General features: G+C 58.6%; 1 protein-coding gene across 1 annotated transcript; it reads right to left on the reverse strand.

The window, feature by feature from the left end:
- Nucleotides 1–10,526: 10,526 nt before the first annotated feature.
- On the reverse strand, nucleotides 10,527–21,474 carry LOC143827412 (SLAM family member 9-like). The gene is made up of 4 exons (XM_077316976.1): nucleotides 21,373–21,474; nucleotides 16,198–16,533; nucleotides 12,368–12,631; nucleotides 10,527–11,110 (listed from the first exon to the last, which is right to left on the reverse strand). Exons 1-4 carry the CDS (start codon nucleotides 21,428–21,430, stop codon nucleotides 11,055–11,057), a joined length of 714 nt encoding a protein of 237 aa, XP_077173091.1. The 5' UTR covers nucleotides 21,431–21,474; the 3' UTR covers nucleotides 10,527–11,054.
- Between the last annotated feature and the right edge of the window lie 5,907 nt (nucleotides 21,475–27,381).

The following is a 27,381-nucleotide window of genomic DNA, read 5'->3' on the forward strand; positions in this document are numbered from 1 at the left end:
ACCCACCCCATAGGGTGTCTGTTGTGGGGAGAGGAAGGGGAAGGCGACTGTAAGCCGCTTTGAGCCTCATTCGGGTAGAGAAAAGTGGCATCTAAGAACCAACTCTTCTTCTTCTTCTTAGAATCATAGAATCACAGAAGAATCATAGAATCATAGAGTTGGAAGGGTCCATACAGGCCATCTAGTCCAACCCCCTGCTCAATGCAGGATTAGCCCTAGCATCCTAAAAAAGTGTGTATCCAACCTTTGCTTTCTTCTTCTTCTTCTTCTTCTTCTTCTTCTTCTTCTTCTTCTTCTTCTTCTTCTTCTTCTTCTTCTTCTTCTTCTTCTTCCTCTTCTTCCTCTTCTTCCTCTTCTTCTTCCATCAGGGCGACTAGCAACTTGAACCTGATCCGGAAGCAAACTGGTAACCAATGGAGCTGCCGAAGACCCAGCTATTTATGGGCCCTCCAGGAGGTTCTAGTGAGGACCCTTACAGCTGCATTTTGTACTAGTTACCACGTTGCTCTGATTAGACCTTACTTAGAGTACTGAGTTCAAATTTGAATGCCACAAATGAAGGCAGGGCTGATCTCCTCTAGGACTGACCGATTTGTTCCCCTTGCAGTCCAAGGGACTCCAGCACCAGAGTTCAAAAGCCTCAATTCTTTGACGTTTGGCCTTCCTTATGGTCCGACTTTCGCAGCCATACATTGCAACTGGGAAGACCATAGTCTTGACTAGACGCACTTTTGTTGTCAGGGTGATGTCTCTGCTTTTTAGGATGCTGTCTAGGCTTTTGCCTAAGGTAACCATATATCATGACTTTAGTGGGACACTCCTGCTTTTACAAAAAATGTCCCGCGTCTCTGGCCATTATTTAAAAGTCCCTGGAAACAGCAGCGGGAGGAGGAAGCGACCGGGACGGCAGAAGTGCGAGCCACAGCCACGGGTTGGGGGGGTCGTCTTCTGGCTCTTGGGACCAGTGCTCCAACCGGTGGCCTGGAAGGAAACTGGCAGCAACACGCCCCCAGCCCCCCACCCCAGCCCGTGCCAAGGTCTGGGAGCAAAGTGGCCTCTGGGAAGTAGGTGGTGTAGCGACCCTTTCTCCCCGCCCCCCTCGTGGGATGCTGTGCCTGGTGTCCCGCTTTACCATTTTAAAAATCTAGTCGCCTTACTTTTGCCTGTTGTTCTGGCCTGGGCCAGTAGAGGGAGCAAGGGATATCCGCTTCCTCCCTCTGCTGGTGGAAACCGGCATTGCCAGGCTGGAACAGTACTTGTCCAGCTGAGTTAGAAGAGGTAGGAGGAGTCCCAGGACGGCTCCCAGGGAAGCTGGAGGCCCACCCCCCAACCTGCCAGGATCCTTCCCCTCTGCTTGGCTTTCCTCTCCTTTAGCCACCTCATGAATGCAGCCAGTGAAGGTGGGGCCCCCAGGCCCTCTCCTGGCACAAGAGCGGCAGAGCGGAGGCCCCAGCAGGCCCAGTTTTCCTGCTTCTGGAGGTTTCTGCAGGGAGGCTGCATGCCCTGCCCCCCCCCCCCCCCCCAGTTTTGTAGCAGTGCCATCATCAGCTGTTGTTGACATGCTAATTCCTGGAGCAACACGCTCCCCTCTCCGGAGTGTGCCACAGCTTGGTCACGTGTCTTTGTTTGCCTGGCAGGCTCGGCTCTTGGACAGAGGTGCTAATACGGCAGACACGCCGTCATGGAGGAGTGGGCTCACGTCCTTGTTAACACGCTGTTTCCCTCTAAATAAATAATTGCCCCCCCCACTTCCCTTCAAATAGGCCTAATGTGGCTGAGCTGCACCAGCCGCGCTCCTTTTCCGTGGGCCCCCGGTGGATCAGGCCTGCCGTGGGTGAGGGAAGGGGCTCACCCTCAGGGGCACCCCAAGGACCTGCTGCCCCTACTCCTCCTGCCGTTCTGCTGAGCTGCTGCCCCTCCACGCCAGGCCAGTGTCCACCACGGAGGCCTTGGACCTTGTCGGTCTTCCCCAGCGGGCCCTGAGGCTGGGGTCCCTGGCAAGAACTGGGGTCCTCACCTGCCCATCCCTGTGGCTGGCACAGGCAGGGCAATGGATCCATTTCATTTCACACACAAAAGCCACTTATGGCAACCATGAGCAACGTGGGAAACATCTGGCGACATTCTGGGAACAAGGTGGATGCGGGTTCCAGGGACCCTGCGAAGACTCTTCCGTGGGTCTTGAATTAGCAGGTGCAAAAGGAACCACGTCAAAGAAATACATCCTGTTCATATTTCTATAATGTAAAGCAACTGCAGAGAATGAAGTTACCTGGGGTGGAGGGGCAGATCCTCTGCTTGGCAGGCAGGAGGTCTCCGGTTCAATCCCCAGCAGCGTCTCCACTTTAAAAGGACCTGGCAGGAGGGTCCTTTCTCTGCCTGAGACCCTGGAGAGCCCTGGGGAGGGGCCAGAGCTCAGGGGCAGAGCCTCTGCTGGGCAGGCAGGAGGTCCCCGGTTCAATCCCAGGCAGCATCTCCAGCTGAAGGGACCAGGGAGGAGGGGATGGGGAAGACCTTTCTCTGCCTGAGACCCTGGAGAGCCCTGGGGAGGGGCCAGAGCTCAGGGGCAGAGCCTCTGCTGGGCAGGCAGGAGATCCCCGGTTCAATCCCAGGCAGCATCTCCAGCTGAAAGGACCAGGCAGGAGGGGATAGGGAAGACCTTTCTCTGCCTGAGACCCTGGAAAAGGGTGGTACAATGTATGCTTACATACAAGGGCAGAACAAAAGATCTCCCTGCCAACCTGTGCTATAGGTCAGTCTCACCTGATCCCGCAGACAGATCCAACCACGTGCTGGTCAGTTGTCGTTGCAGGATGACGATGCTGACTTGGACTTCCAGCTCTGGTCTCGGCAGGTCTATGGACCCAACAGGGCCCTCACGTGGGACCTGCACTTTCTGGGTCCTGCTGGATGAGGATGAGGATCAGGATGATGAGGATGGTGATTTATTACCTGACGCTGCGCAACGTTCAGAGCAACGAGCTGGAGAGCAGGGCAGAATCAGAGAGGATTTGCAAGGAACATGTCTGTGTGTGTGTTTGTTTGTGTGTGTGCATTTGTGTGTGTGGCTTGCACTGGGGAAGAGACAGACATTCTCATCAGAGGGCTTTGGGCTCCTTTGGGCCCTGGGCAGATGACGACTCTCCCCAGCTGTCAGCTGTCAGCCCCTTTCGCACGGAACACGGTGGTTGCCAGACTCCAGATGTTGGCTGGAGATCCCCTGAACTATGACTGGTCTCCTGGCTGCAGATATCCGTTCCCCTTGGAGAAAAGAAGAGTTGGTTCTTCGTTGCCGCCTTTCTCTACCCAAAGGATGGAGGAGGAGGAAGGGGGGATCCCGCCCGGCTCAACAATTAGGAGTCTGCGCTCCTAACCACTCCACCAAGCTGGCTCTCTCAGACAGCAGCCAACAGACCCCCTTGGCAGGTGGACTCTGGCAGAAGACCCCTCCCAAACCTCCAGGTATTTCCCTGCCCAGAGTTGGCAACCTGAAGCCCTGCATGCCCCCTTTCCTATGCAGAATGCCGTTCCGTGCCGTACAGGTGGGATTCGGCACCTACAGCGGGGGCCTCACTGTTCAACAGGTGTAGCCTGCAAGGCAGCAAATGTACCGAAGGAAACTGCTGGAGATCACGTGAAGGAAAGTGGTGGGGTGGGCAGCCTGTGGCCCTCAGGGAAGGCCTCTGGGGAGGGAGGGGGGCAGGAGGAGACGGTTCCTTCTGCAGTCTTACGGGTCCTGAGCTTGGCTGGACTTGTGGGCCCAGGGTTTGGGGGGGAGGCTGGGGAGGGAGGGGTCTGGAGAAGGAGGGGCACCATGCCCCAGAGGCTACAGGGGGTGCCCTGTAGCAGCCCTTCCCCCCCCCAGGGGAACGCATTTCAGGAGTCTGCAGATTGGATGTAAGCTTGGATGTGGTCTCCAGGTCCCGCCAGGCAGTTGGCAACCTGCTGGGCAACGCTGGGCCACACCCCGTGGCCACTTTCCCTGGAGGGGCAGGGAGGGGCTGGCTCTCCCCCTCGCCCCCCTTAGCCCACCGGCCGGGGCCCACCAACTGAGCCGTCCCCCCACTTATTTCCTCCGGATTCGTGGGCCAGGAGTGATGCTCCCAGGAGGGCACTGAGAGGGGCGCTGGAGAGAGCAACGGAGTGGGCAAACGAAGACGAAGACGGCACCGGATGACTTATTTATGGGAACATCTCGGCAGATTTGTCGCTCCATAATTTATGGCGCTCGGGCGTTTAGCCTGGGTCGCCAGTAAATAATTCACTTATGATAAACGAAGGGATGTTTTAAGATCTCCTGAATCATAGCCTCCCCTCCCCCCAATCCAGAACCGTGAATGTGAGGAGAGATGGTGGCCCAGTGAGAGCCAGGGCCTGGTCACCCCAAGGGGGACTGATGGAGAAGACCCCCGCCCCCCCGCCCCCCCCACCCCCCCACCCCCACCTGCGTGGCTTTTGTGGGGAAGATGGCTCCTCTCAGGGCACCCCCAGGTTGGAGGAAGAGGAAGTTTTAATACCCTTTTCACTACCCAAAGGAGTCCCAAAGTGGCTTTAACACCTTTCCCTTCCACACACCCCCCCCCCACATACCTTCTCAGGGACTTAGAAACCACCCTCTCCTGACAGGAGCTCATCCAGTCTCCTCCTAAACTTCCAAGCAAGGAGACTCTATTTATTTATTTATTTATTATATTTATATACCGTGGGGCCATACAGGCCATCTAGTCCAACCCCCTGCTCAACGCAGGATCAGCCCTAAGCATCCTAAAGTATCCAAGAAAAGTGTGTATCCAACCTTTGCTTGAAGACTGCCAGTGAGGGGGAGCTCACCACCTCCTTAGGCAGCCCCTTCCACTGCTGAACTAGAATCATAGAATCCTAGAGTGGGAAGGGGCCATGCAGGCCATCTAGTCCAACCCCCTGCTCTACACAGGATCAGCCCTAAGCATCCTAAAGCATCCAAGAAAAGTGTGTATCCAACCTTTGCTTGAAGACTGCCAGTGAGGGGGAGCTCACCACCTCCTGAGGCAGCCTATTCCACTGCTGAACGACTCTGACTGTGAACATTTTTTCCCTGATATCTAGCCTATATCGTTGTACTTGAAGTTTAAACCCATTACTGCGTGTCCTTTCCTCTGCAGCCAGCAGAAACAGCATCCTGCCCTCCTCCAAGTGACAGCCTTTCAAATACGTACTTGGGTGTCAGTCTGCATGTCCTTAAATACTCTTTGGAGTGGTCTTCTTTGTACTTGTCACAATGGGATTCAGGTGCACATGGCAGGGGTAGTCTTACTGAATCTTCTTGAGAAGGGGGTCTGTGTAATGGATTTGATACAGATCCACCGCCCATTTGGTGCCCTCCGAAAGGGGCGTCCAGGCCCCCTTACTGGGAAGGCACTAGGGGGAGCCCCAGTTGCTGGGCAGGGGAGGCAGTCTGGGTATACATATAATATTTGGGAGGCAGTCTGGGTAGTCTTAAGGAATACTCTTGGGTGGGTGGTCTGTGTACTTGTCCCAGTGGGGTTCATGTGCACATGGGAGGGCGGGTGGGTAATCTTATCGAATGTTCATGGGACAGGGTTCTGTGTACTGGTCGCAAAGGGGTTCAGGTGCACACCCCAAGGTGGGTAGGTAGCCTTATTGGGTCTTCCTGGTACGGGGGTCTGTTTCCTAAATTGTCATAGCGAGAGCCCCTCCCCACTGCCCATTTGGTGCCCTCCGAAAGGGGCAGTCCAGACCACCTACTGGGAAGGCCCTGGGGGAGACCTGATTACCGGGCAGGGGAGGGGCCTCCGCACGCATGTGTCCTGAGCTCAGAGTGGTCTTCTTCCTTTAAGGTTGTTTAATGCTCTTATCCTCCTGGATCTCCTGCTGAGTCGTGGCATCTCTGCAGGCCCTCGAGGCTGAGCCCCTCCCGTCTCCTGCTTGCATTTCAAAGCCTCATCCTGGCCTTTATCGTCTCACCTCAGGACTGGCTTCCCCTGCTGGGCAGCCTAAACCCCACCTGGCTGGCAGGGCTGTTTGGGCACCTCCAGGATCAGAGAACACTTTTGCTCTTTTCCTCCGCTCCCCCAGGAGAAAAGCAGCTGCTTTGGAGGGGGGGCCTCAGAGCATCGCAACCCACTGGGGTGCCCCCCCCGCCAGCCCCACCCTCCGCGGGCCCCAACCCCCAACCTCCAGGCGCCCTCAGATCAGAACTGGAGCCCCCTCACCCTTCCCGCCAAGACTGACAGGACAGCTGGATTCCAGCTGTTTTAGCCCCACGGACCCCATCCAGACAGGGCCCCTCCCCCTCCGTTCATGGGGGCTGCACTTCTCTCCCCGAGGGAGGGAGGCCCCAGGTGTGTGGCCCATTATGGGGGGGGGGGCAAAGGACGCAGAACGAAGCTTGGGCCTGGTCAGACACCGCCAAGGCCAGCGGCCTCCTCCCTCCATCGGCCCCCACAGCACTGTCTTCTGCCCAGAATCCCTCGGCCGTGGTTTGACAGGAGCCGCCAGACTCGGACCTTGGCTGGGCCCACGACCCAGGCCTCTCGATCCGAGGGCAGAGCTGCCACAGACTGGGCAGAGGGGGTGGGGTGGGGGGCTGAATCCCCCTCTCCCTCCCACACACCGGGTCTTGCCTGTGCAGGCTGGGGGTCCTCGGCTGGCGTTGTGCGGATGGGGGGCCTGTGACCGGCCAGTTTGCGGCTGCAGTGGAGGGTGGGGGAGGGGGCACCTCAGAGGACTCCTTGCCGGCTGGCTTCGGCTTTCCCAGCTCCCGGCCAGAGAGGGAGAGACGTCCTCCATCTCCATCTTGCCGTGGCCAGAGGCAGGCAGCTCTCCCGCAGACAGCAGCTCAGCAAGGGGCTCTTCCCCTCAAGGGGAGGCGGCCGCTCCTTCCTGGATGCTGCAGTTTCTCCACGGACTCTTTGCTTCCCAGCACGGCCCCCTGAGAAGCAGCGTCCAAGCCCAAAAGACCCTGAGCGGGCAGGGCGGGGGTGGAGCGGGGAGCCTGTCAGACCCGGGTTCGAATCCCCACTCAGCCATGACGCTCGCTGACAGCTCCTCTCTCCAGCCCCGCGGGGCTGCTCTGAACTGCAGAAAGGAACTCCACGGAGGATCCTGACCAGCGTCACCAGTCCAGGTTGAGAAGGGCTCGTCCGTGGATTGCGGGAGGACGGGATGAGAAAGCAATTTCAGTTTAGAAAAGAGATAAAGAAGGGCAGAGGCTGATAAAATTAATCATGGAGGAGAGGCCAAAAAGCCTTCTTTCTCTGTGCCTCAAAAGACGAGAACATGAGGGCATCCAGTGAAGCTGACGGGAAGTAGCTCCAGGATGGACAAAAAGAAATATCCAGCAAGTGGTTAAAATGTGGAATTCGCTGCTAGAAGAGGCCGTGATGGCCACAGATGGTTTAAAAAGAGAAGCACCATGGAGATGTCCATTGGAGGCTCCTAGCCATGGTGACTAAAGGGAACCTCAGCACTCAGGGGCAGTCTACCTCTGGATCCCAGAGCCAGGAGGCAACCTCAGGGGAAGGCCTCGGCCCCTCTGCCCTGTGGCTGGCCCTGCAGAGGAACTGGCTGGCCCCTGGGTGAGACGGGAGGCTGGACTGGAGGGACCCTCCCTGGCCTGACCCAGCAGGGCTCTTCTGAGGGTCTTCTCAGGGGAAGGCCTCGGCCTCTCTGCCCTGTGGCTGGCCCTGCAGAGGAACTGGCTGGCCCCTGGGTGAGACGGGAGGCTGGACTGGAGGGACCCTCCCTGGCCTGACCCAGCAGGGCTCTTGTGAGGGTCTTCTCAGGGGAAGGCCTCGGCCTCTCTGCCCTGTGGCTGGCCCTGCAGAGGAACTGTCTGGCCCCTGGGTGAGACGGGAGGCTGGACTGGAGGGAACCTCCCTGGCCTGACCCAGCAGGGCTCTTCTGAGGGTCTTCTCAGAGGAAGGCCTCGGCCTCTCTGCCCTGTGGCTGGCCCTGCAGAGGAACTGGCTGGCCCCTGGGGGAGACGGGAGGCTGGACTGGAGGGACCCTCCCTGGCCTGACCCAGCAGGGCTCTTCTGAGGGTCTTCTCAGGGGAAGGTCTCGGCCTCTCTGCCCTGTGGCTGGCCCTGCAGAGGAACTGGCTGGCCCCTGGGTGAGACGGGAGGCTGGACTGGAGGGACCCTCCCTGGCCTGACCCAGCAGGGCTCTTCTGAGGGTCTTCTCAGTGGAAGGCCTCGGCCTCCCTGCCCTGTGGCTGGCCCTGCAGAGGGACTGGTTGGCCCCTGGGTGAGACGGGAGGCTGGACTGGAGGGACCCTCCCTGGCCTGACCCAGCAGGGCTCTTCTGAGGGTCTTCTCAGAGGAAGGCCTCGGCCTCTCTGCCCTGTGGCTGGCCCTGCAGAGGAACTGGCTGGCCCCTGGGGGAGACGGGAGGCTGGACTGGAGGGACCCTCCCTGGCCTGACCCAGCAGGGCTCTTCTGAGGGTCTTCTCAGGGGAAGGTCTCGGCCTCTCTGCCCTGTGGCTGGCCCTGCAGAGGAACTGGCTGGCCCCTGGGTGAGACGGGAGGCTGGACTGGAGGGACCCTCCCTGGCCTGACCCAGCAGGGCTCTTCTGAGGGTCTTCTCAGTGGAAGGCCTCGGCCTCCCTGCCCTGTGGCTGGCCCTGCAGAGGGACTGGTTGGCCCCTGGGTGAGACGGGAGGCTGGACTGGAGGGACCCTCCCTGGCCTGACCCAGCAGGGCTCTTCTGAGGGTCTTCTCAGGGGAAGGCCTCGGCCTCCCTGCCCTGTGGCTGGCCCTGCAGAGGGACTGGTTGGCCCCTGGGTGAGACGGGAGGCTGGACTGGAGGGACCCTCCCTGGCCTGACCCAGCAGGGCTCTTCTGAGGGTCTTCTCAGGGGAAGGTCTCGGCCTCTCTGCCCTGTGGCTGGCCCTGCAGAGGAACTGGCTGGCCCCTGGGTGAGACGGGAGGCTGGACTGGAGGGACCCTCCCTGGCCTGACCCAGCAGGGCTCTTCTGAGGGTCTTATCGGGGGAAGGCCTCGGCCTCTCTGCCCTGTGGCTGGCCCTGCAGAGGAACTGGCTGGCCCCTGGGTGAGACGGGAGGCTGGACTGGAGGGACCCTCCCTGGCCTGACCCAGCAGGGCTCTTCTGAGGGTCTTATCGGGGGAAGGCCTCGGCCTCTCTGCCCTGTGGCTGGCCCTGCAGAGGAACTGGCTGGCCCCTGGGTGAGACGGGAGGCTGGACTGGAGGGACCCTCCCTGGCCTGACCCAGCAGGGCTCTTCTGAGGGTCATCAGGTCTTCTGGGGTCTGGCAACAGAAGCAGAGGGGTCCAAGGTCCTGTTCACTCTGGGTTGGTGGGGGAGAGATCACATACTGTGTCTACATCGCATTCTTGGATTGGGTCTGCAGCACTTGGCTGGCCCAGATAAATCCTTGGACTGATGAATTAGAATCATAGATCCTAGATTTGAAAGGGACCAACAGGGTCAACCAGTCTAACCCCTGCACAATGCAGGAACTCACAACTACCTGCCAACCCACAGTGACCCCAATTTCATGCCCAAGTGATCTCTCCACCAAGAAAATCTCCGGAATCCAGCCTGGCCTGGAGGGAATTCCCCTCCCATCCCACAGTAGGTATCAGCAACCCTCATGGTCTGCAAGGAAGGGCCACAAGAGGCAAACCCTGGCCCATCCCTTCCTGCCCCCCCCACTCACCATCTGCCCAACTTCATAAAATCAGCATTTCTGCCAGATGACTCTGTAGCCTCTGCTTAAAAACTTCGAAAGAAGAAGAACCCACCCCCTCCAGAGGAAGCTAGTTCTACTGGGGAACAGTTCTGTCAGGAACTTCTTCTGGGTGTTTAGCTGAAAATCCTTTTACATTAATTTCAACCCGACCCTCTGGGGCAAGAGAAAACAACTCTGCTCCATCCTCTATATGGCAGCCCTTCAAGATAGGTCTCACCCATCCCATAGGAATGCATTTGATTTTCCCTATTGAAATTCATTTTAGCCCAGTTTTTTGGCCTGTTAGTTGGCAAAGGAAGTTTTCACTGTTGAGAACAGGGTGATCCAGGTGTAGAGTTGGGCTCAGGTAGACAGATCCGGAGGGGTGGCCGGGGGAGGCTGTCTGCAGCAGGAGCAAAGAGCCTCCGAGGCCAGGAGCAGCTTCAGGACTAGCCCTATTTGGGGCCGGAGTTTCCCGGAGCTTCCCGGAGTCCCTGCTGCAGATTATTCTTGTTCTTGTTGCTTTCGTTATTATGATGTTCGTAAATTGTGGGTTTGCAAGGATGGACGCCATGCAGCTGGGCAAACCAACAACTCCTGACTGTCCTCAGGGGCGAGGGCCTGTTGAGGCAACAGCTCCCCCAGGACAGAGGCCCAACAAGACTATGCAACAGAAGAATCTCCGCAGGCTCAGAGGCGCTCGCTTAGTTTGCAGGGCTGGGCTCCCACGACCGGGGGCCGAGAAGCACGTGGCTGTTTGGGGGGCAGCTAGAACCCTGCTTGGCACCTCTAGCTCAGCCCTCCAGCTCAGGGGTCCACAGAGCGGAAACAACCAGCTGATAGTACCGTTTATTGTGCGCGGCTCACGCAGGCCAGAGCACGGAAGCGGCCGGTGGGCCAGCCCCGAAGGTGCAGGAGATGCAGGAGAGAATCTAGGCAGCACCCAGTGAGATTAAAAAAAGAAAAAAATGAAATCCAAGCGATTCTCTCAGAGTAAGCGGAGCTGAGAGGAGAAGTCCATTTTGAGCAAGTGTAACCGTCCTTCTCCAAAGCGCCCCGAAATCCGGCCAGGCTCTGCGCGGCCTCTCAGCGCCACCTGCCGGACAGTCCGGATACTGCAGAGCATCGTCCCCCCTCCCCCACCGCTTGGGGCGCTGCAATCTTCCCGCGGGTGGGCTGGCGGCTGCCGGTCCCCGCCGACAAGGCTGCCCCACCCCACCCCCCGGCCCGTGGGGCTGTCTGCCCTCTTGCCAGGGGCGGAGGCTCAGCCAGGAGAGGAGGGCTGCGGCTGGGGCTGGCTATCTTCTGCGGCCAGTTGGAGGGCCGGCCAGGCTCCCTTCCGACGGGGACGGCCTCTTCCCGGTCACTGCACCACCAGCAGCAGCAGCAGCGGCCCCAGCAGGCGGGCGAGGAGGAGCCCTGCGGAGAGAGAAGGCGGCAGGGGGGCGGCATCAGCGGGACGGAGCCCACGACCCCACCCCGCCCTCACCCCTGCCCCAGCCCCAGCCAGCCCGCTTTCTCCCCAGGAACTACGCTTGGTCACCTGGAGGAAAGCTGGGACTCTGGGAGATCTCCAGGGCCCCCCTGGAGGCTGACAACCTTAACCGGGGGACTTCTGTGGGGATCTCATGACGCCACAGTAAATGCAGCTGTACTGCAGGGCAAGGGGTCTCTCTCATCTGGGGCTGGGAGCACTCCAGGTTCCATGAAGGAGGGCGCTGTAATAGGCTAGAGTTTTGGCCAATCAGGCCTGGCAGGGCGGGCTTTCTCACCCTCTCCCACCTGAGACTTGTACAGTTCGGGTAGTGCTGTACTGAAGGCACTGCTAATACTTGGGACACCCTGCAGCATAGCAATGGGCATTGCCATCCGTGGCTCCAGGGTCTAGTCCAGAGGACCTGGCTGGCCCCTGGGTGAGACGGGAGGCTGGACTGGAGGGATCCTCCCTGGCCTGACCAAGAAGGGCTCTTCTGAGGGTCTTCTCAGGGGAAGGCCTCGGCCTCTCTGCCCTGTGGCTGGCCCTGCAGAGGAACTGGCTGGCCCCTGGGTGAGGCGGGAGGCTGGACTGGAGGGACCCTCCCAGCAGGGCCCTTCTGAGGGTCTTCTCAGGGGAAGGCCTCGGTCTCTCTGCCCTGTGGCTGGCCCTGCAGAGGAACTGGCTGGCCCCTGGGTGAGACGGGAGGCGGGACTGGAGGGACCCTCCCTGGCCTGACCCAGCAGGGCTCTTCTGAGGCTCTTCTCAGGGGAAGGCCTCGGCCTCTCTGCCCTGTGGCTGGCCCTGCAGAGGAACTGGCTGGCCCCTGGGTGAGACGGGAGGCTGGACTGGAGGGACCCTCCCTGGCCTGACCCAGCAGGGCTCTTCTGAGGGTCTTCTCAGGGGAAGGCCTCTGCCTCTCTGCCCTGTGGCTTGCCCTGCAGAGGAACTGGCTGGCCCCTGGGTGAGACGGGAGGCTGGACTGGAGGGACTCCAGCATGCTCCATCCTTGGCTTTACTTCCTTTTTCAAGCATGGGCAGCTGCCGGTGGGCATCCTGGCACATTCATGAAACTATCTCCCAGGAGGGTGATGGGGAAGAGGACCAATTCCCCCCCCCCGGCTGGTCTGGCCTGGTGTGAGGGTCTCCTCCCTTTGGGATCGGCTGGGCCCTTTCTTCTGGGGGGGGGAGGGGTTCCTCACCTGCAGCCCTGGTGGCGGAAGAGGAGGAAGAGCAGGCCTCCTCGTAGGGGGAGACTTGGAGGGAGTGCCTTGTGCCGAGTGCTGTTGCCGTGCAGGTGAAGGACTTTTCCTTGTCTCCAGGGTGCAGGATGACGGGGAGGACGGGGCCCTTCAGTCCGGGCCCCCAGCTGTACTCCACGCGGTCCCTCGCCCCAGCACCCGCCTTGCACTCCAGGGAGAAGCTGCAGCTGCCATTGCCCGACACCATCCCCGTGGTCGAGATGCCTGTGCAGAGAAGGAGGGGGGGGGGACACCAACAAAATGCAGAAGGGCACCGTAGGAAATTCCCTCACACACACCCCCCCACAAACTGATCTGTGAGGTGGGAGCCCCTCAGCCCCAAGCCCCCTTGCTTGGTCTCCTCCGTTGTGCTTCAGATGCCTCTGGAAACCCGCCTGATGCCGCGGGGTGGGGTGGGGTGGGGGGTGGGGGTTTGGGGGGGTAGCCGTTTGGGCCTGACAGGGCTACGTTTTATGGGGTGCCGCCCATTGGGGTAGCATGTCTCCTCATCCCCTGTGGGACTCATGCCTGCTTTTGGGAAAGGACGGGGGGGGGGGAGTAAACATGGACAGAAGCGGGAGGAACACTCAGCCTGCACAGGAAGGAGAGGCCAGGGGTGGCCCCACTGTGGAGGGACCCCCAGGCAGGCGCCCGGATCGAGGCCGATGAGTGGGGGAGGTCAGGAAGGGCTCAGCCCGGGCTTGGCTCTGGTGGCCCCTTGTCCCGTACCAGGGAAAGGCCTGTCACCACTTCGGGGTCAGGAAAGACTGGGGGTTTTGGGGGTGGGGACTAGGGAGGATGAGGCGGGTGGAGAGGAGGCTCCCCCCTCCAGAGCAGCCCTTCTCTCCCGGGGAAGTGCTCTCGGTCACCTGCCAATCACCTGCATGGCCGGAGACCTCCAGGGGCCATGGCAGGTGCAGCAGCAAACAGGAACAAGGATGCGAAGAAGCCGGGAAGCCAAAGAGGCCGACAGAGAGGCTGCGGGGGCCCTCCCAAATTAAGGGCTTTGAAGCGGAGCCTCCCCATCAGCGTCTTCGGCTCCTCGGCCACCTGCAGGATGGACCCCCCCCCCCATCAAGAAGGCGTCTTCCTCCAGGCAGGCAGGCAGGCTGGGGGATCCTGGAGGTCATTGGGGCAGTGTCGGATGTGTGTGTGTGTGGGGAGGGGGGGGGAGTTGTGAATTTCCTGCATTGTGCCCATGGTGCCCTGCAATGACCCCGGAGATCCCTTCCAGCTCTGTGCATCTCTGACCGCCTTGCCCAGCAGGGGCTCAGTGGCTGCAGGACAACCAGGACAGGTCTGGGTCATTGCTCCACTCCCCGGAGCTCCCCTCTGGAGTCTGGGACCATTTCTGCTCAGGCCTCAGGCCTGTTTCTAGCAAGCTGAGCAGCCTCGGTGCCGAGGAAATGCCCAGTGGGTGCCCAGACCCCCTGCCCCCACGGGCCCACTCTCCCTGCAGGGATACACGGCAGGAAGGTTCTGCTGCTCCTGCCAGGTTGCTGGAGTGGCTTCGTCTGCAGCCTGAGCTCCCTTCTGTGGCAGATGTGCAGGTGTGTCTGTGTGGGGGGGCTGGATTCTGGAACGATGGAAGGCCGCGGGGGACAGCCTGGCCTCTGCAGACCTCAGACTCTAAGCAGGGTCAGCACTTGGTCGCGAGACCCCTAAGGAAGACTCTGCAGAGGAAGCTCACAGAATCCTAGAATTGGAAGGGACCTCATGGGCAGGAACTCATAAATACCTGCCCAGCCACAGTGACCCCGAATTCCATGCCCAGGTGAGACATCCCTACACCAAAAATCTCCAGATACAGATAGCCTGGATGTCTTCCAACACTATGAGTCTAGTTCAGCAGTGGGATGGGCTGCTTAAGGAGGTGAGGAGCTCCCCCTCACTGGCCGTCTTCAAGCAGCGGCTGGACAGGTCCTTCTCCTGGATGCTTGAGGCTGATCCTGCCCTGAGCAGGGGTTGGGACTAGATGTCCTCTATGGCCCCTTCCCACTCTAGGATTCTAGGAGTCTAGTTCAGCAGTGGAAGGGACTGCCTAAGGAGGTGGGGAGCTCCCCCTCACTGGCTGTCTTCAAGCAGCAGCTGGACAGATCCTTCTCCTGGATGCTGGAGGCTCATCCTGCATTGAGCAGGGGGTGGGACTAGATGTCCTCTATGGCCCCTTCCCACTCTAGGATTCTAGGAGTCTAGTTCAGCAGTTGAAGGGGCTGCCTAAGGAGGTGGGGAGCTCCCCCTCACTGGCCATCTTCAAACAGCGGCTGGACAGATCCTTCTCCTGGATGCTTGAGGCTGATCCTGAGCAGGGGGTGGACTAGATGGCCTGCATGGCCCCTTCCCACTCTAGGATTCTAGGAGTCTAGTTCAGCAGTGGAAGGGGCTGCCTCTGGAGGTGGGGAGCTCCCCCTCACTGGCCGTCTTCAAGCAGCGGCTGGACAGATCCTTCTCCCGGATGCTTGAGGCTGATCCTGCACTGAGCAGGGGGTGGGACTAGATGGCCTCTTTGGCACCTTCCCACTGTAGGATTCTAGGAGTCTAGTTCAGCAGTGGAAGGGGCTGCCTCAGGAGGTGGGGAGCTCCCCCTCACTGGCCGTCTTCAGGCAGCGGCTGGACAGATCCTTCTCCTGGATGCCTGAGGCTGATCCCGCACTGAACAGGGGGTGGGACTAGATGGTCTCTTTGGCACCTTCCCACTCTAGGATTCTAGGAGTCTAGTTCAGCAGTGGAAGGGGCTGCCTAAGGAGGTGGGGAGCTCCCCCTCACTGGCCGTCTCCAAGCAGCGGCTGGACAGATCCTTCTCCTGGGCTGATCCTGCACTGAGCAGGGGGTGGGACTAGATGGCCTGCATGGCCCCTTCCCACTCTAGGATTCTAGGAGTCTAGTTCAGCAGTGGAAGGGGCTGCCTGAGGAGATGGAGAGCTCCCCCTCACTGGCCGTCTTCAAGTGGCGGCTGGACAGATCCTTCTCCTGGATGCTTGAGGCTGACCCTGCACTGAGCAGGGGGTGGACTAGATGGCCTGCATGGCCCCTTCCCACTCTAGGATTCTATGGGTCTAGTTCAGCAGGGGAAGGGGCTGCCTGAGGAGATGGAGAGCTCCCCCTCACTGGCCGTCTTCAAGCGGCGGCTGGACAGATCCTTCTCCTGGATGCTTGAGGAGGTGCACTGAGCAGGGGGTGGATTGAATGACCTCCAGGGTCCCTTCTGACTCTGGGAATCTACGGCATAGAAAAGAAGCAGCCCCGAGAAACGTCCAGAGTGCCTTGAGTGTCCCCACTGGGGCTGTGGGGGCCGTTTACTCGGAAGAGCGTGGCAGGAGGCCGGCAGGGAGAACAACGGGGTGCAGCACCATCTTCTGGGTTCCCTGTTGCGGGGGGCGGGTGGATGACTGCTGGGGAACCAGCCTGTCCTGTACTGTGTGGAGCAGCTTCTGGGGCCAAGGGTCCCAGCCAGGGCTCTCCTGGCTCCTGAAGATCCCAGCAGTGGACTGCATGGATCACCCTGAGATGTGTCAAAGTTTTAATGTCTGCATTGAGAGCAGTTTTAAAGGCTTTATGGTTTTAACGCTACCTAGGCCAATTATGGGGAAGGCACTGGCAAACCACCCCGTATTGAGTCTGCCATGAAAACGCTGGAGGGCGTCACCCCAAGGGTCAGGCATGACCTGGTGCTTGCACAGGGGAGACCTTGACCTTTAGGCCAATTATGTTTGTGACTAGCAGTGTACTCTGCCCTGAGCCGGTCGGGGTGGGTGAAGAAGAGAAATGAAGAAATGAAGAAAGGAACTTACCGATCACGACCAGGTTGTATTGCTTCAGGGTGACTTCCAGGGGATCCTGGAGCTCCACCACTTCATAGCACCCCCCGTCGGCTAGGGTCAGGTTGCGGATTTCCAAGGCCCACCTCCCTTCAAGGAAGTCTACTCTCCCCAAATATCCCGGGTTCAGGACGGTCAGGGGGGTCCCTGGCTGCCATGATGCCACTGCCTCCGAGGAGCCCCTGGAGGAAGACCTCCAAAGGAGGTTGGAGATGTTGGACCCCGGCGGGATCTCCAGCAGGAGGGTGGCCGTGTCCCCCACTCGGTAGGTGAGATCCTGGGTGGGGGTCTCTTTGGCAGAGGTGAGTCCTGGGGAGATAAACCAACATGAGGAGGAACCAGGGGTGAGCTCACAACCCATCAGTGGAGGAATGAATTAAATGAATTGAATATATATTATTTATCTATTTCTTATATTTATATACTGCTCTCCCCTGTGGCTCAGCCTTCTTTATTTAATTTTATTCCAGGCATTTATTATCCGCCTTTCTCCAAAATGGAGCTCTATGTGGGCCCACCCTTGTAGGGTTAGATCAAGGCCCCCTCCTCAGTTCAGCCAGGACGCCAGGCTCTCCTCCCGTTGCATCCTTTCCCTTGAGGTGTCGGATTGGGGGAGTTGTCGGACACAGGGGTGGGGGAAGGGTTAGTTGGTCATGGTTTTAGGTGGCGGTGGTTATATTTTATTGTGGGATTTTAAATGTTATAACCCACCAGGAACCAGCTTGCTAGGAGCAGTGGGTAATAAATCCAATAATAACAATAACAATAACAATAATAATAATAATAATGGTGGCGACTTAAAATGTAGGTAAATAAAAAACATTCAAACAAGAATTTTAAGATCAATGTTTAGGTAGAATCATAGAAACAAAAAATCATAAAGTTGGGAGGGACCTCCTGGGTTATCTAATCCAACCCTCTCGCTCCTCCACTGTCACCTGCCACCCCCTTGAACCGTCACAGAATCAGCCTCTCTGTCAGATGGCTCTCCAGCCTCTGTTTAAAAATTTCCAAAGTTGGAGAACCCACCACCTCCCGAGGAAGCCTGTTCCACTGAGAAACCGCTCTCACTGTCAGGAACTTCTTCTGGATGTTTAGACAGAATTTCCTTTGGATTAATTTCATCCCATTGGATGAAAGCTCACTCCAGGGCAAGGGAAAACAACTCTGCTCCATCCTCTATACGGCAGCCTTTTAAATACTTGAAGATGGTTCTCAGATTCCCCTCTCAGTCGTCTCCTCTCCAGGCTAAACAGACCAAGCTCCCCCAACCTTTCCTCATACATGTTGGTCTCCAGACCGCTCACCATCTTTGTTGTCCTCCTCTAGACACGTTCCAGTTTGTCAACATCCCTCTTCAACTGGGGTGCCCGAAACTGAACACAGCACTCCAAGTGAGGCTGAACCAGAGGGGAGTAAAGCAGTACCATCACCTCCTGTGATCTGGACATGATACTCCATTTGATACAGGCCCAAATCCCATTTGCCTTTTTAGCCACTGAGTCACACTGCTGACTCATGTTCAATGGATGGTCTACTAAGACTCCTAGATACTTTTTGGGAAGGACAGAGCTCTAAAGAACAGTACCTACAGGTTACTAGGCACTGTAGATCAATCATAAGAAAGGCCAAAGCTGAGAGTGAGCTAAGATTGGCCAGGGAAGCCCACTGTAACAAGAAAAGATTTTTCAGTTATGTGAGGAGCAAACGTAAAGTAAAGGAGGCAATAGGCCCACTGTTGGGTGCGGATAGACAAACTCTAACGGAGGATGCAGAGAAAGCAGAAGGGCTCAGCGCCTATTTTACATCTGTTTCTTCCCACAGGTCAAAGGGTTTAGGCACATCTAGAGATGGCAGTAGTCAAGAGATAGTGTCTGGGTGGCAGGTTGACATGGACAAAGAGGTTGTCGAGAGGCATTTAGCTGCACTGGATGAGTTCAAATCCCCTGGTCTGGATGAAATGCACCCGAGAGTACTCAAAGAACTTTCCAGAGAACTTGCACAGCCCTTGTCCATCATCTTCGGAACCTCTTTAAGGACTGGAGATGTCCCGGAGGACTGGAAAAGAGCAAACGTTATTCCGATCTTCAAAAAAGGGAGGAAGGATGACCCGGGAAACTACAGACCAGTGAGTCTGACCTCTGTTGTGGGGAAGATAATGGAGCAGATATTAAAGGGAGCGATCTGCAAACATCTGGAGGACAATTTGGTGATCCAAGGAAGTCAGCATGGATTTGTCTCCAACAGGTCCTCCCAGACCAACCTGGTTTCCTTTTTTGAGCAAGTGAGAGGTTTGCTGGATCGTGGAAATACGGTTGATGTCATTTACTTGGATTTTAGTAAAGCTTTTGATAAGGTTCCCCATGATGTTCTGATGGATAAATTGAAGGACTGCAATCTGGATTTTCAGATAGTTAGGTGGATAGGGAATTGGTTAGAGAACCGCACTCAAAGAGTTGTTGTCAATAGTGTTTCATCAGATTGGAGAGAGGTGAGTAGCGGGGTATCTCAGGGCTCGGTGCTCGGTCCGGTACTTTAACATATTTATTAATGATCTAGATGAGGGGGTGGAGGGACTACTCATCGAGGTTGCAGACAACACCAAATTGGGAGGACTGGCAAATACTCCGGAAGATAGAGACAGAGTTCAACGAGATCTGAACACAATGGAAAAATGGGCAAATGAGAACAAGATGCAATTTAAGTTCTGCATCTGGGTCAGAAAAATGAAAAGCATGCCTACTGGATGGGGGATACGCTTCTAGGTAACACTGTGTGTGAATGAGACCTTGGGGTACTTGTGGTTTGTAAACTAAACATGAGCAGGCAGTGTGATGCAGCGGTAAAAAAGGCAAATGCCATTTTGGGCTGTATCAACAGGGGCATCACATCAAAATCACAAGATGTCAGAGTCCCATTATATACAGCACTGGTCAGACCACACCTGGAGTACTGTGTGCAGTTCTGGAGGCCTCACTTCAAGAAGGACGTAGTTAAAATTGAAAGGGTACAGAGGAGAGCGACGAGGATGATCTGGGGCCAAGGGACCAAGCCCTATGAAGATAGGTTGAGGGACTTGGGAATGTTCAGCCTGGAAAGAAGGAGGTTGAGAGGGGACATGATAGCCCTCTTTAAGTATTTGAAAGGTTGTCACTTGGAGGAGGGCAGGATGCTGTTTCTGCTGGCTGCAGAGGAGAGGACACGCAGTAATGGGTTTAAACTTCAAGTACAACGATATAGGCTAGATATCAGGGAAAAAATTTTCACAGTCAGAGTAGTTCAGCTGTGGAATAGGCTGCCTAAGGAGGTGGTGAGCTCCCCCTCACTGGCAGTCTTCAAGCAAAGGTTGGATGCACACTTTTCTTGGATGCTTTAAGATGCTTAGGGCTGATCCTGCATTGAGCAGGGGGTTGGACTAGATGGCCTGCATGGCCCCTTCCAACTCTATGATTATATGATTCTATATAAGTCTAAAATAAATAAAATAAAATAAACAAAATCCTTTATTGGTATTCATGGTTTTTTCTACCTAAATTTCACTCTTCTCCAAGAGGATGCTAAACCATTAACAAGCACCCTTTTGGTATCATCAGTCAACTAGTTATCGATCCACCCGACAGAATTAGGATCCATACTGCATTTTACCAACGTCAACAAGAATATAATGTGGAACCTTGTCAAAAGCTTTACTGAAATCCAGATAAACTATGTCCACTGATCCAGCGAGGCTGTCACGTTCTTGAAAAAAGAGACAAGGTTGGTCTGCTATGTCTTGTTCTTGCCAAACCCGTGCTGAGTCTTAGAAATCACATATCTCAATTCTAGCTGCTCAAGGACTGACTGTTTGATGATTTGTTCCAAAATTTTGCCAGCTACAGATGACAAGCTGATGGGTCGATAATTACCGAGATCCTCCTTTTTCCCTTTCCTGAAGATGGGGACAACATTTGCCCACCTCCAATTGTCTGACACCTCACCTCCAAGAAGTGTCAAAAACAATGGACAGAGGTTCAGAGATGACATCTGCAAGTTCTTTTAGTACCCTTGGATGCCTGACCGGCGGGGGACTCGTCTTGCAGATTGCCCTGGCAGCCCGCGAGCTCAGTCCTCCGGCCCCACCACTCCATCTTCAGAAAGGTCCCTGCTCCCCCCCCCCCGGGGACCCTGCCCATTGGGACGGAGCCTACATCGCTGCCCACCTCCCTGACGACGCGGGAGCCGCAAATCGCCTACCGATCCGTCCCCCACTGCCATGCACTCGACCCCCCTCAGCGCGCCCACCAACCTCGCGCCTCGACGCCGGCCTGCGCACCCGGGAGCAGCCCACGCAGCCACCCGCCGCCGCCAGCAACGCTTCCTTTGCCGCACCCGAGACGGCTCTAACGCCGCCCCACGCTGCTGCTGCTGCTGCTGCTGCTGCTGCATCGCGCCGCGCACCGGCCAGCCGCCACCAGGCCCCCCGCCCGCCCGGAGACCGAACCTCGCTGCGCCGATTTAAAAATCTGATGCGGGGGGGGGGGGAGAAGGGGGACTGAGAAAAGTAACTTTTCCCCTTGCAGTGAAACTTTCCCACTCTTTTCTCATTGGGAAATGAAACTAACACGGCCAATGGAACTAAGTCCGCAGGGGAGGGGAGGGGAGGGGGTAAGAAAGTGCTCCGCAGCCTTCGGACAGCCGCTGGGCCCTTCGACGTCGCCTCTCCTGCTGCCCACGACCCCCGGCCCTTCGCTCGAGAGCAGCGGGACCCTCTCGGGAGGCCGCCAAGGCGCCACTGGCTGGCTGGCTGGCCCCGCTGCTCGGGCCCCACGCACCCAGGGCAGCCCCCCGGGAGGGGAGGGGAGGGGACGGGCGGGGGGGGGTCCTGCAGGGGGGATGCCGGGGTGGTCCTCTCCGCGTCCCCCGCCCGGCCGCGCGCCTCTCCCCTCGCCTCCCCCGGCCCTGAGCCCGCAGCCCAGCCCAGCCCAGCGGCAGGTCAGCGGCACGGCCGGCCCCGGGAGCCGCCCCGACTCCCCCGCCCGGGAGGGCCATGCCTGCCGCGCACACGCTCCGCCCGGGGAAGCCGCGCAGCCCAGCCGGAGAGGCCCGCGCCCACCACCACCACGAGGGCCCGCCCGGCCCCAAGGAAGAGCACGCCCCGCAGCCACTCACCTCCCGCCTGCAGCGCCACCAGCCACAGCCACGCGCCCCACCTCCAGCACCCCCACATCCTGCCCGAAGACCTGGCCCAACAGACGGCCCCGACGCCCCCAGCCCCGACACCCGCCGCACCCAGCCCCGCGGCCGCCTCTTGTACTCCCCGCCCGGCCGCCGCCCACAGGGGCGTGTCCCACACCGGCCAGCCTGCGGGAGCGCCCTTGCCCCCCCCCCCGCCTGGCCCCTTGGGGAGACAGGAGGCTGGACTGGAGGGACCCTCCCTGGCCTGACCCAGCAGGGCTCTTCTGAGGGTCTTCTCAGGGGAAGGCCTCGGCCTCTCTGCCCTGTGGCTGGCCCTGCAGAGGAACTGGCTGGCCCCTGGGTGAGACGGGAGGCTGGACTGGAGGGACCCTCCGTGGCCTCACCCAGCAGGGCTCTTCTGAGGGTCTTCTCAGGGGAAGGCCTCGGCCTCTCTGCCCTGTGGCTGGCCCTGCAGAGGAACTGGCTGGCCCCTGGGGGAGACGGGAGGCTGGACTGGAGGGACCCTCTCTGGCCTGACCCAGCAGGGCTCTTCTGAGGGTCTTCTCAGGGGAAGGCCTCAGCCTCTCTGCCCTGTGGCTGGCCCTGCAGAGGAACTGCCTGGCCCCTGGGGGAGACGGGAGGCTGGACTGGAGGGACCCTCCCTGGCCTGACCCAGCAGGGCTCTTCTGAGGGTCTTCTCAGGGGAAGGCCTCGGCCTCTCTGCCCTGTGGCTGGCCCTGCAGAGGAACTGGCTGGCCCCTGGGGGAGACGGGAGGCTGGACTGGAGGGACCCTCCCTGGCCTGACCCAGCAGGGCTCTTCTGAGGGTCTTCTCAGGGGAAGGCCTCGGCCTCCCTGCCCTGTGGCTGGCCCTGCAGAGGAACTGGCTGGCCCCTGGGGGAGACGGGAGGCTGGACTGGAGGGACCCTCCCTGGCCTGACCCAGCAGGGCTCTTCGGAGGGTCTGCTCAGGGGAAGGCCTCGGCCTCTCTGCCCTGTGGCTGGCCCTGCAGAGGAACTGGCTGGCCCCTGGGGGAGACGGGAGGCTGGACTGGAGGGACCCTCCCTGGCCTGACCCAGCAGGGCTCTTCTGAGGGTCTTCTCAGGGGAAGGCCTCGGCCTCCCTGCCCTGTGGCTGGCCCTGCAGAGGAACTGGCTGGCCCCTGGGGGAGACGGGAGGCTGGACTGGAGGGACCCTCCCTGGCCTGACCCAGCAGGGCTCTTCTGAGGGTCTTCTCAGGGGAAGGCCTCGGCCTCTCTGCCCTGTGGCTGGCCCTGCAGAGGAACTGGCTGGCCCCTGGGTGAGACGGGAGGCTGGACTGGAGGGAACCCTCCCTGGCCTGACCCAGCAGGGCTCTTCTGAGGGTCTTCTCAGGGGAAGGCCTCGGCCTCCCTGCCCTGTGGCTGGCCCTGCAGAGGAAGTGGCTGGCCCCTGGGGGAGACGGGAGGCTGGACTGGAGGGAACCCTCCCTGGCCTGACCCAGCAGGGCTCTTCTGAGGGTCTTCTCAGGGGAAGGCCTCGGCCTCCCTGCCCTGTGGCTGGCCCTGCAGAGGAACTGGCTGGCCCCTGGGGGAGACGGGAGGCTGGACTGGAGGGACCCTCCCTGGCCTGACCCAGCAGGGCTCTTCTGAGGGTCTTCTCAGGGGAAGGCCTCGGCCTCTCTGCCCTGTGGCTGGCCCTGCAGAGGAACTGGCTGGCCCCTGGGTGAGACGGGAGGCTGGACTGGAGGGACCCTCCCTGGCCTGACCCAGCAGGGCTCTTCTGAGGGTCTTCTCAGGGGAAGGCCTCAGCCTCTCTGCCCTGTGGCTGGCCCTGCAGAGGAACTGGCTGGCCCCTGGGTGAGACGGGAGGCTGGACTGGAGGGAACCCTCCCTGGCCTGACCCAGCAGGGCTCTTCTGAGGGTCTTCTCAGGGGAAGGCCTCGGCCTCTCTGCCCTGTGGCTGGCCCTGCAGAGGAACTGGCTGGCCCCTGGGTGAGACGGGAGGCTGGACTGGAGGGACCCTCCCTGGCCTGACCCAGCAGGGCTCTTCTGAGGGTCTTCTCAGGGGAAGGCCTCAGCCTCTCTGCCCTGTGGCTGGCCCTGCAGAGGAACTGGCTGGCCCCTGGGTGAGACGGGAGGCTGGACTGGAGGGAACCCTCCCTGGCCTGACCCAGCAGGGCTCTTCTGAGGGTCTTCTCAGGGGAAGGCCTCGGCCTCTCTGCCCTGTGGCTGGCCCTGCAGAGGAACTGGCTGGCCCCTGGGTGAGACGGGAGGCTGGACTGGAGGGACCCTCCCTGGCCTGACCCAGCAGGGCTCTTCTGAGGGTCTTCTCAGGGGAAGGCCTCAGCCTCTCTGCCCTGTGGCTGGCCCTGCAGAGGAACTGGCTGGCCCCTGGGTGAGACGGGAGGCTGGACTGGAGGGAACCCTCCCTGGCCTGACCCAGCAGGGCTCTTCTGAGGGTCTTCTCAGGGGAAGGCCTCGGCCTCCCTGCCCTGTGGCTGGCCCTGCAGAGGAACTGGCTGGCCCCTGGGTGAGACGGGAGGCTGGACTGGAGGGACCCTCCCTGGCCTGACCCAGCAGGGCTCTTCTGAGGGTCTTCTCAGGGGAAGGCCTCGGCCTCTCTGCCCTGTGGCTGGCCCTGCAGAGGAACTGGCTGGCCCCTGGGTGAGACGGGAGGCTGGACTGGAGGGACCCTCCCTGGCCTGACCCAGCAGGGCTCTTCTGAGGGTCTTCTCAGGGGAAGGCCTCGGCCACTCTGCCCTGTGGCTGGCCCTGCAGAGGAACTGGCTGGCCCCTGGGTGAGACGGGAGGCTGGACTGGAGGGACCCTCCCTGGCCTGACCCAGCAGGGCTCTTCTGAGGGTCTTCTCAGGGGAAGGCCTCGGCCTCTCTGCCCTGTGGCTGGCCCTGCAGAGGAACTGGCTGGCCCCTGGGGGAGACGGGAGGCTGGACTGGAGGGACCCTCCCTGGCCTGACCCAGCAGGGCTCTTCTGAGGGTCTTCTCAGGGGAAGGCCTCGGCCTCTCTGCCCTGTGGCTGGCCCTGCAGAGGAACTGGCTGGCCCCTGGGGGAGACGGGAGGCTGGACTGGAGGGACCCTCCCTGGCCTGACCCAGCAGGGCTCTTCTGAGGGTCTTCTCAGGGGAAGGCCTCGGCCTCTCTGCCCTGGACTGGACATTCTGAAGCAGAGGCAAGATGCACATCTCACAGAAATGCTGATACTTTGAATTTAGGCAGATTTTTTTGTGGGAGGGCAGGAGGGATCGTGTACTTGCTTGGCTCTTGCGTCCCTTTCTGGCATGCCCAGGGAAATGGCCATTGCCACTTTTGGTTCGGGAACAGAATTTCCTCCAGCCCAGACTGACCAGGGATTCTGGGTTTGTCTGTGGGAGGGGGGAATCACTTGGGCATGAGATTGGTGCCACCGTGGGTGGGCAGGTAATTGTGAGTTCCTGCATAGTGTAGGGCAGAGGTTCTCAACCTTCCTGATGCCGCAACCCTTTAATACAGTTCCTCATGTTGTGGTGACTCCCAACCATACAATTATGCAAGTGTTCTTTCATAGAAATTAAACTAAAACTGACCCGTGGTGTGAAGATCCATTGTTCGTGCTTGCATATCAATTGGGTTTGTATCCTGGCCTTTCAGTTCACTTCTGCCTCTTGTCCCGCTGAACTGAGCCCCCACCTGGAGTGGCTGGCGGGAGACTGCCCTGTGCTGGAGACCCTGCTAGAGCGGCTGGCGGCTGAGTCTGGGCATCTGCAGGAGGACCAGCAACAGGGGCAGTACTCTTCCCCTGCCCAAACCGCTCGCCCTGCCACAACCCCTGTGAAAGGTTTATTCAATCCCCAAAGGGGTCCCGACCCCCAGATTGAGAACCACTGGTGTAGGGGGTTGGACTAGATGACCCTGGTGGTCCCTTCCCACTCTAGGATTTTTTAGAACCAGGAAGAATGTGAGGTCAGCAACAAGCCTGAAGAAAAGAACCTTCCTTTCGTAGAGACTTGTGTGAAAATCAGCTTTTTCTCATGCCTTGTCGTTCAGTAGCATCACCAGGGCGGGTTCCGGGGGGGGGGATTCCTCCTGTGGTGGGTCATGTGATAGATGGTGGATTCAGATGTGCCACAAGGAGTCCGCCGGTGCCATTTGCCCCCCTTCCCTTGCATGCCCAGCCCCCCACCGTCGGTCACATGGGAGGGGGACCGGCCCCAGGAGTGGCTCACCCTGTCTGCATGAAAGCGGAAGCTGCCTGGGCCGGCTCTTCTGAGGAACTTCCTCTTGGTCACTTTTTTTCCTCCTCACAATCTCCCTCACAATCTCCCTGCTCAGCTGACTCCCCCCCCCCCCACAGTTCTGGTGAAGGATTTGTCAGACTTGAAGGAATATGCTGATGACACGGCATGTTATTTTTAGTTGCGCTGTTCTGTAAAAGTTTTCCAAGAATTATGGCCTTGACAATATTGCATAATAAGCCGGAAGGACTGGTCAAGAGATGCTAACCAGTACCAGTGGTGTGCTGGACAGGCCTGTGACCTCTGTCAACCCCCAAAAGGGGGGTGTCAGTATCATCACGGTGCAGTGACAGCCCTGCAGTGTTGCCCTGAGTCCTCCCCCCCCACCGCCCGCTGCCGATTTTCTTAAACCCTCAGGCAGCTGATTGTGAGAATGCAGAAGGAGGAGGGGGTGTCCCATCATTCAAACATGAGGGGAATGTCCCCCCATGGAAAAGGTCTCCCACCAGTGTCCGGAAGGTTTGCTCAGGTTTCTTGCTGTTTTGTTTTTTGGAGGAAAAAGGAGCTGCTCCCAATCTGTCCAGGGAACACACAATGAGGCTGTATGGGAACAAACAAAGGGCTTTCCCGCACATTGGGCATTATGGCATGAAGCCTGCTGGATGGCAAAGCGCAAGAAGCACTCCACACACCTCTCAAGCTGTCTCACATGTTAATGGCCGCTTTTCGCACGTCTCGTCTCCCCCCTCGCTGCCGGAAACGCCAGGAGAGAAAATAAGGCACTTTAGGCTTGTTGCACTTTACCCTGACTACCACTGTCAATCACTTTGGCCAGCCAATCCCCTCCTGGCATGGCTGATTGACATGTGAACTTCCGTATAAAGATATACTGATTTGTTTAAATGCTTCTCCGCATATTCATAGAGGCACAGACAATCTTGGCCGAGGTGCATGTCTGCTTATTCGTTGCTCGAGGCTGTTCTCCATTTTTAAAAAGCTCTTCCTGTCCCCGGGTGTTACCCGGGGGTGAGGACGGGACATTGGAGGCGGAGGTAGCACTTCTTCACCTCCATACATTATTGTGCTGGGGGCCTGCTGGTTGTCTGCCGGGGGATAGCACTTTTCAGGTTGGTGAACCACTTTTGGGGATTCACCAACGCACACTTTAAAATGGCGGATATTGGGAGCAGTTTGCTGGCCGGATGGAGGAGACTGGCGACGTCATGTGGAGCGCCCAGAATATAGTGTCTTCACCAGGCAAGCATGATGCTAAATTTATGGAGTGCAGAAAAACCCAAACTGTTCCTGAAATGGCAAATAATTACTGTGTGACATCAGCCCTAGTAAATCACATCCCATGAAGTCTCCGTCCTGGAGCAGAGAACGCAAACTCCATGCTAGGAAACATTAGCGGAGGGACTGGAAACCAAACAGCCTGTAGAGACCACAGTGTGCAGCACAAGCCACAGACTCACAGAGGGAATCCTAGAACTGGGAGGGGCCAGACAGGCCGTCTCGTCCAACCCCCCCCCACTCAAGGCAGTATCAGATATGGTCACTATATCTCCCAAAGGTCTTTGCAGAACATTCAGAGACGTCAACCTCTTAATCTCAGAAAAACATCAGAAGAGCCCTACTGGATTGCACCAATGAGTGTCCTGTCTCACAGAGCTTCCTCTCGCACACAGAGACCAACCAGTTCCTGTGTGTGGCCAACAATTGGCACAGCAGTCGAGGCCTTCCCCTGATAAGGACCACAGAAGAGCCCTGCTGGCTCAGGCCATGGAGGATCCC

The sequence above is a fragment of the Paroedura picta genome, chromosome 1, assembly GCF_049243985.1.
Source record: "Paroedura picta isolate Pp20150507F chromosome 1, Ppicta_v3.0, whole genome shotgun sequence".
In the NCBI taxonomy this organism is placed as follows: domain Eukaryota; kingdom Metazoa; phylum Chordata; class Lepidosauria; order Squamata; family Gekkonidae; genus Paroedura; species Paroedura picta.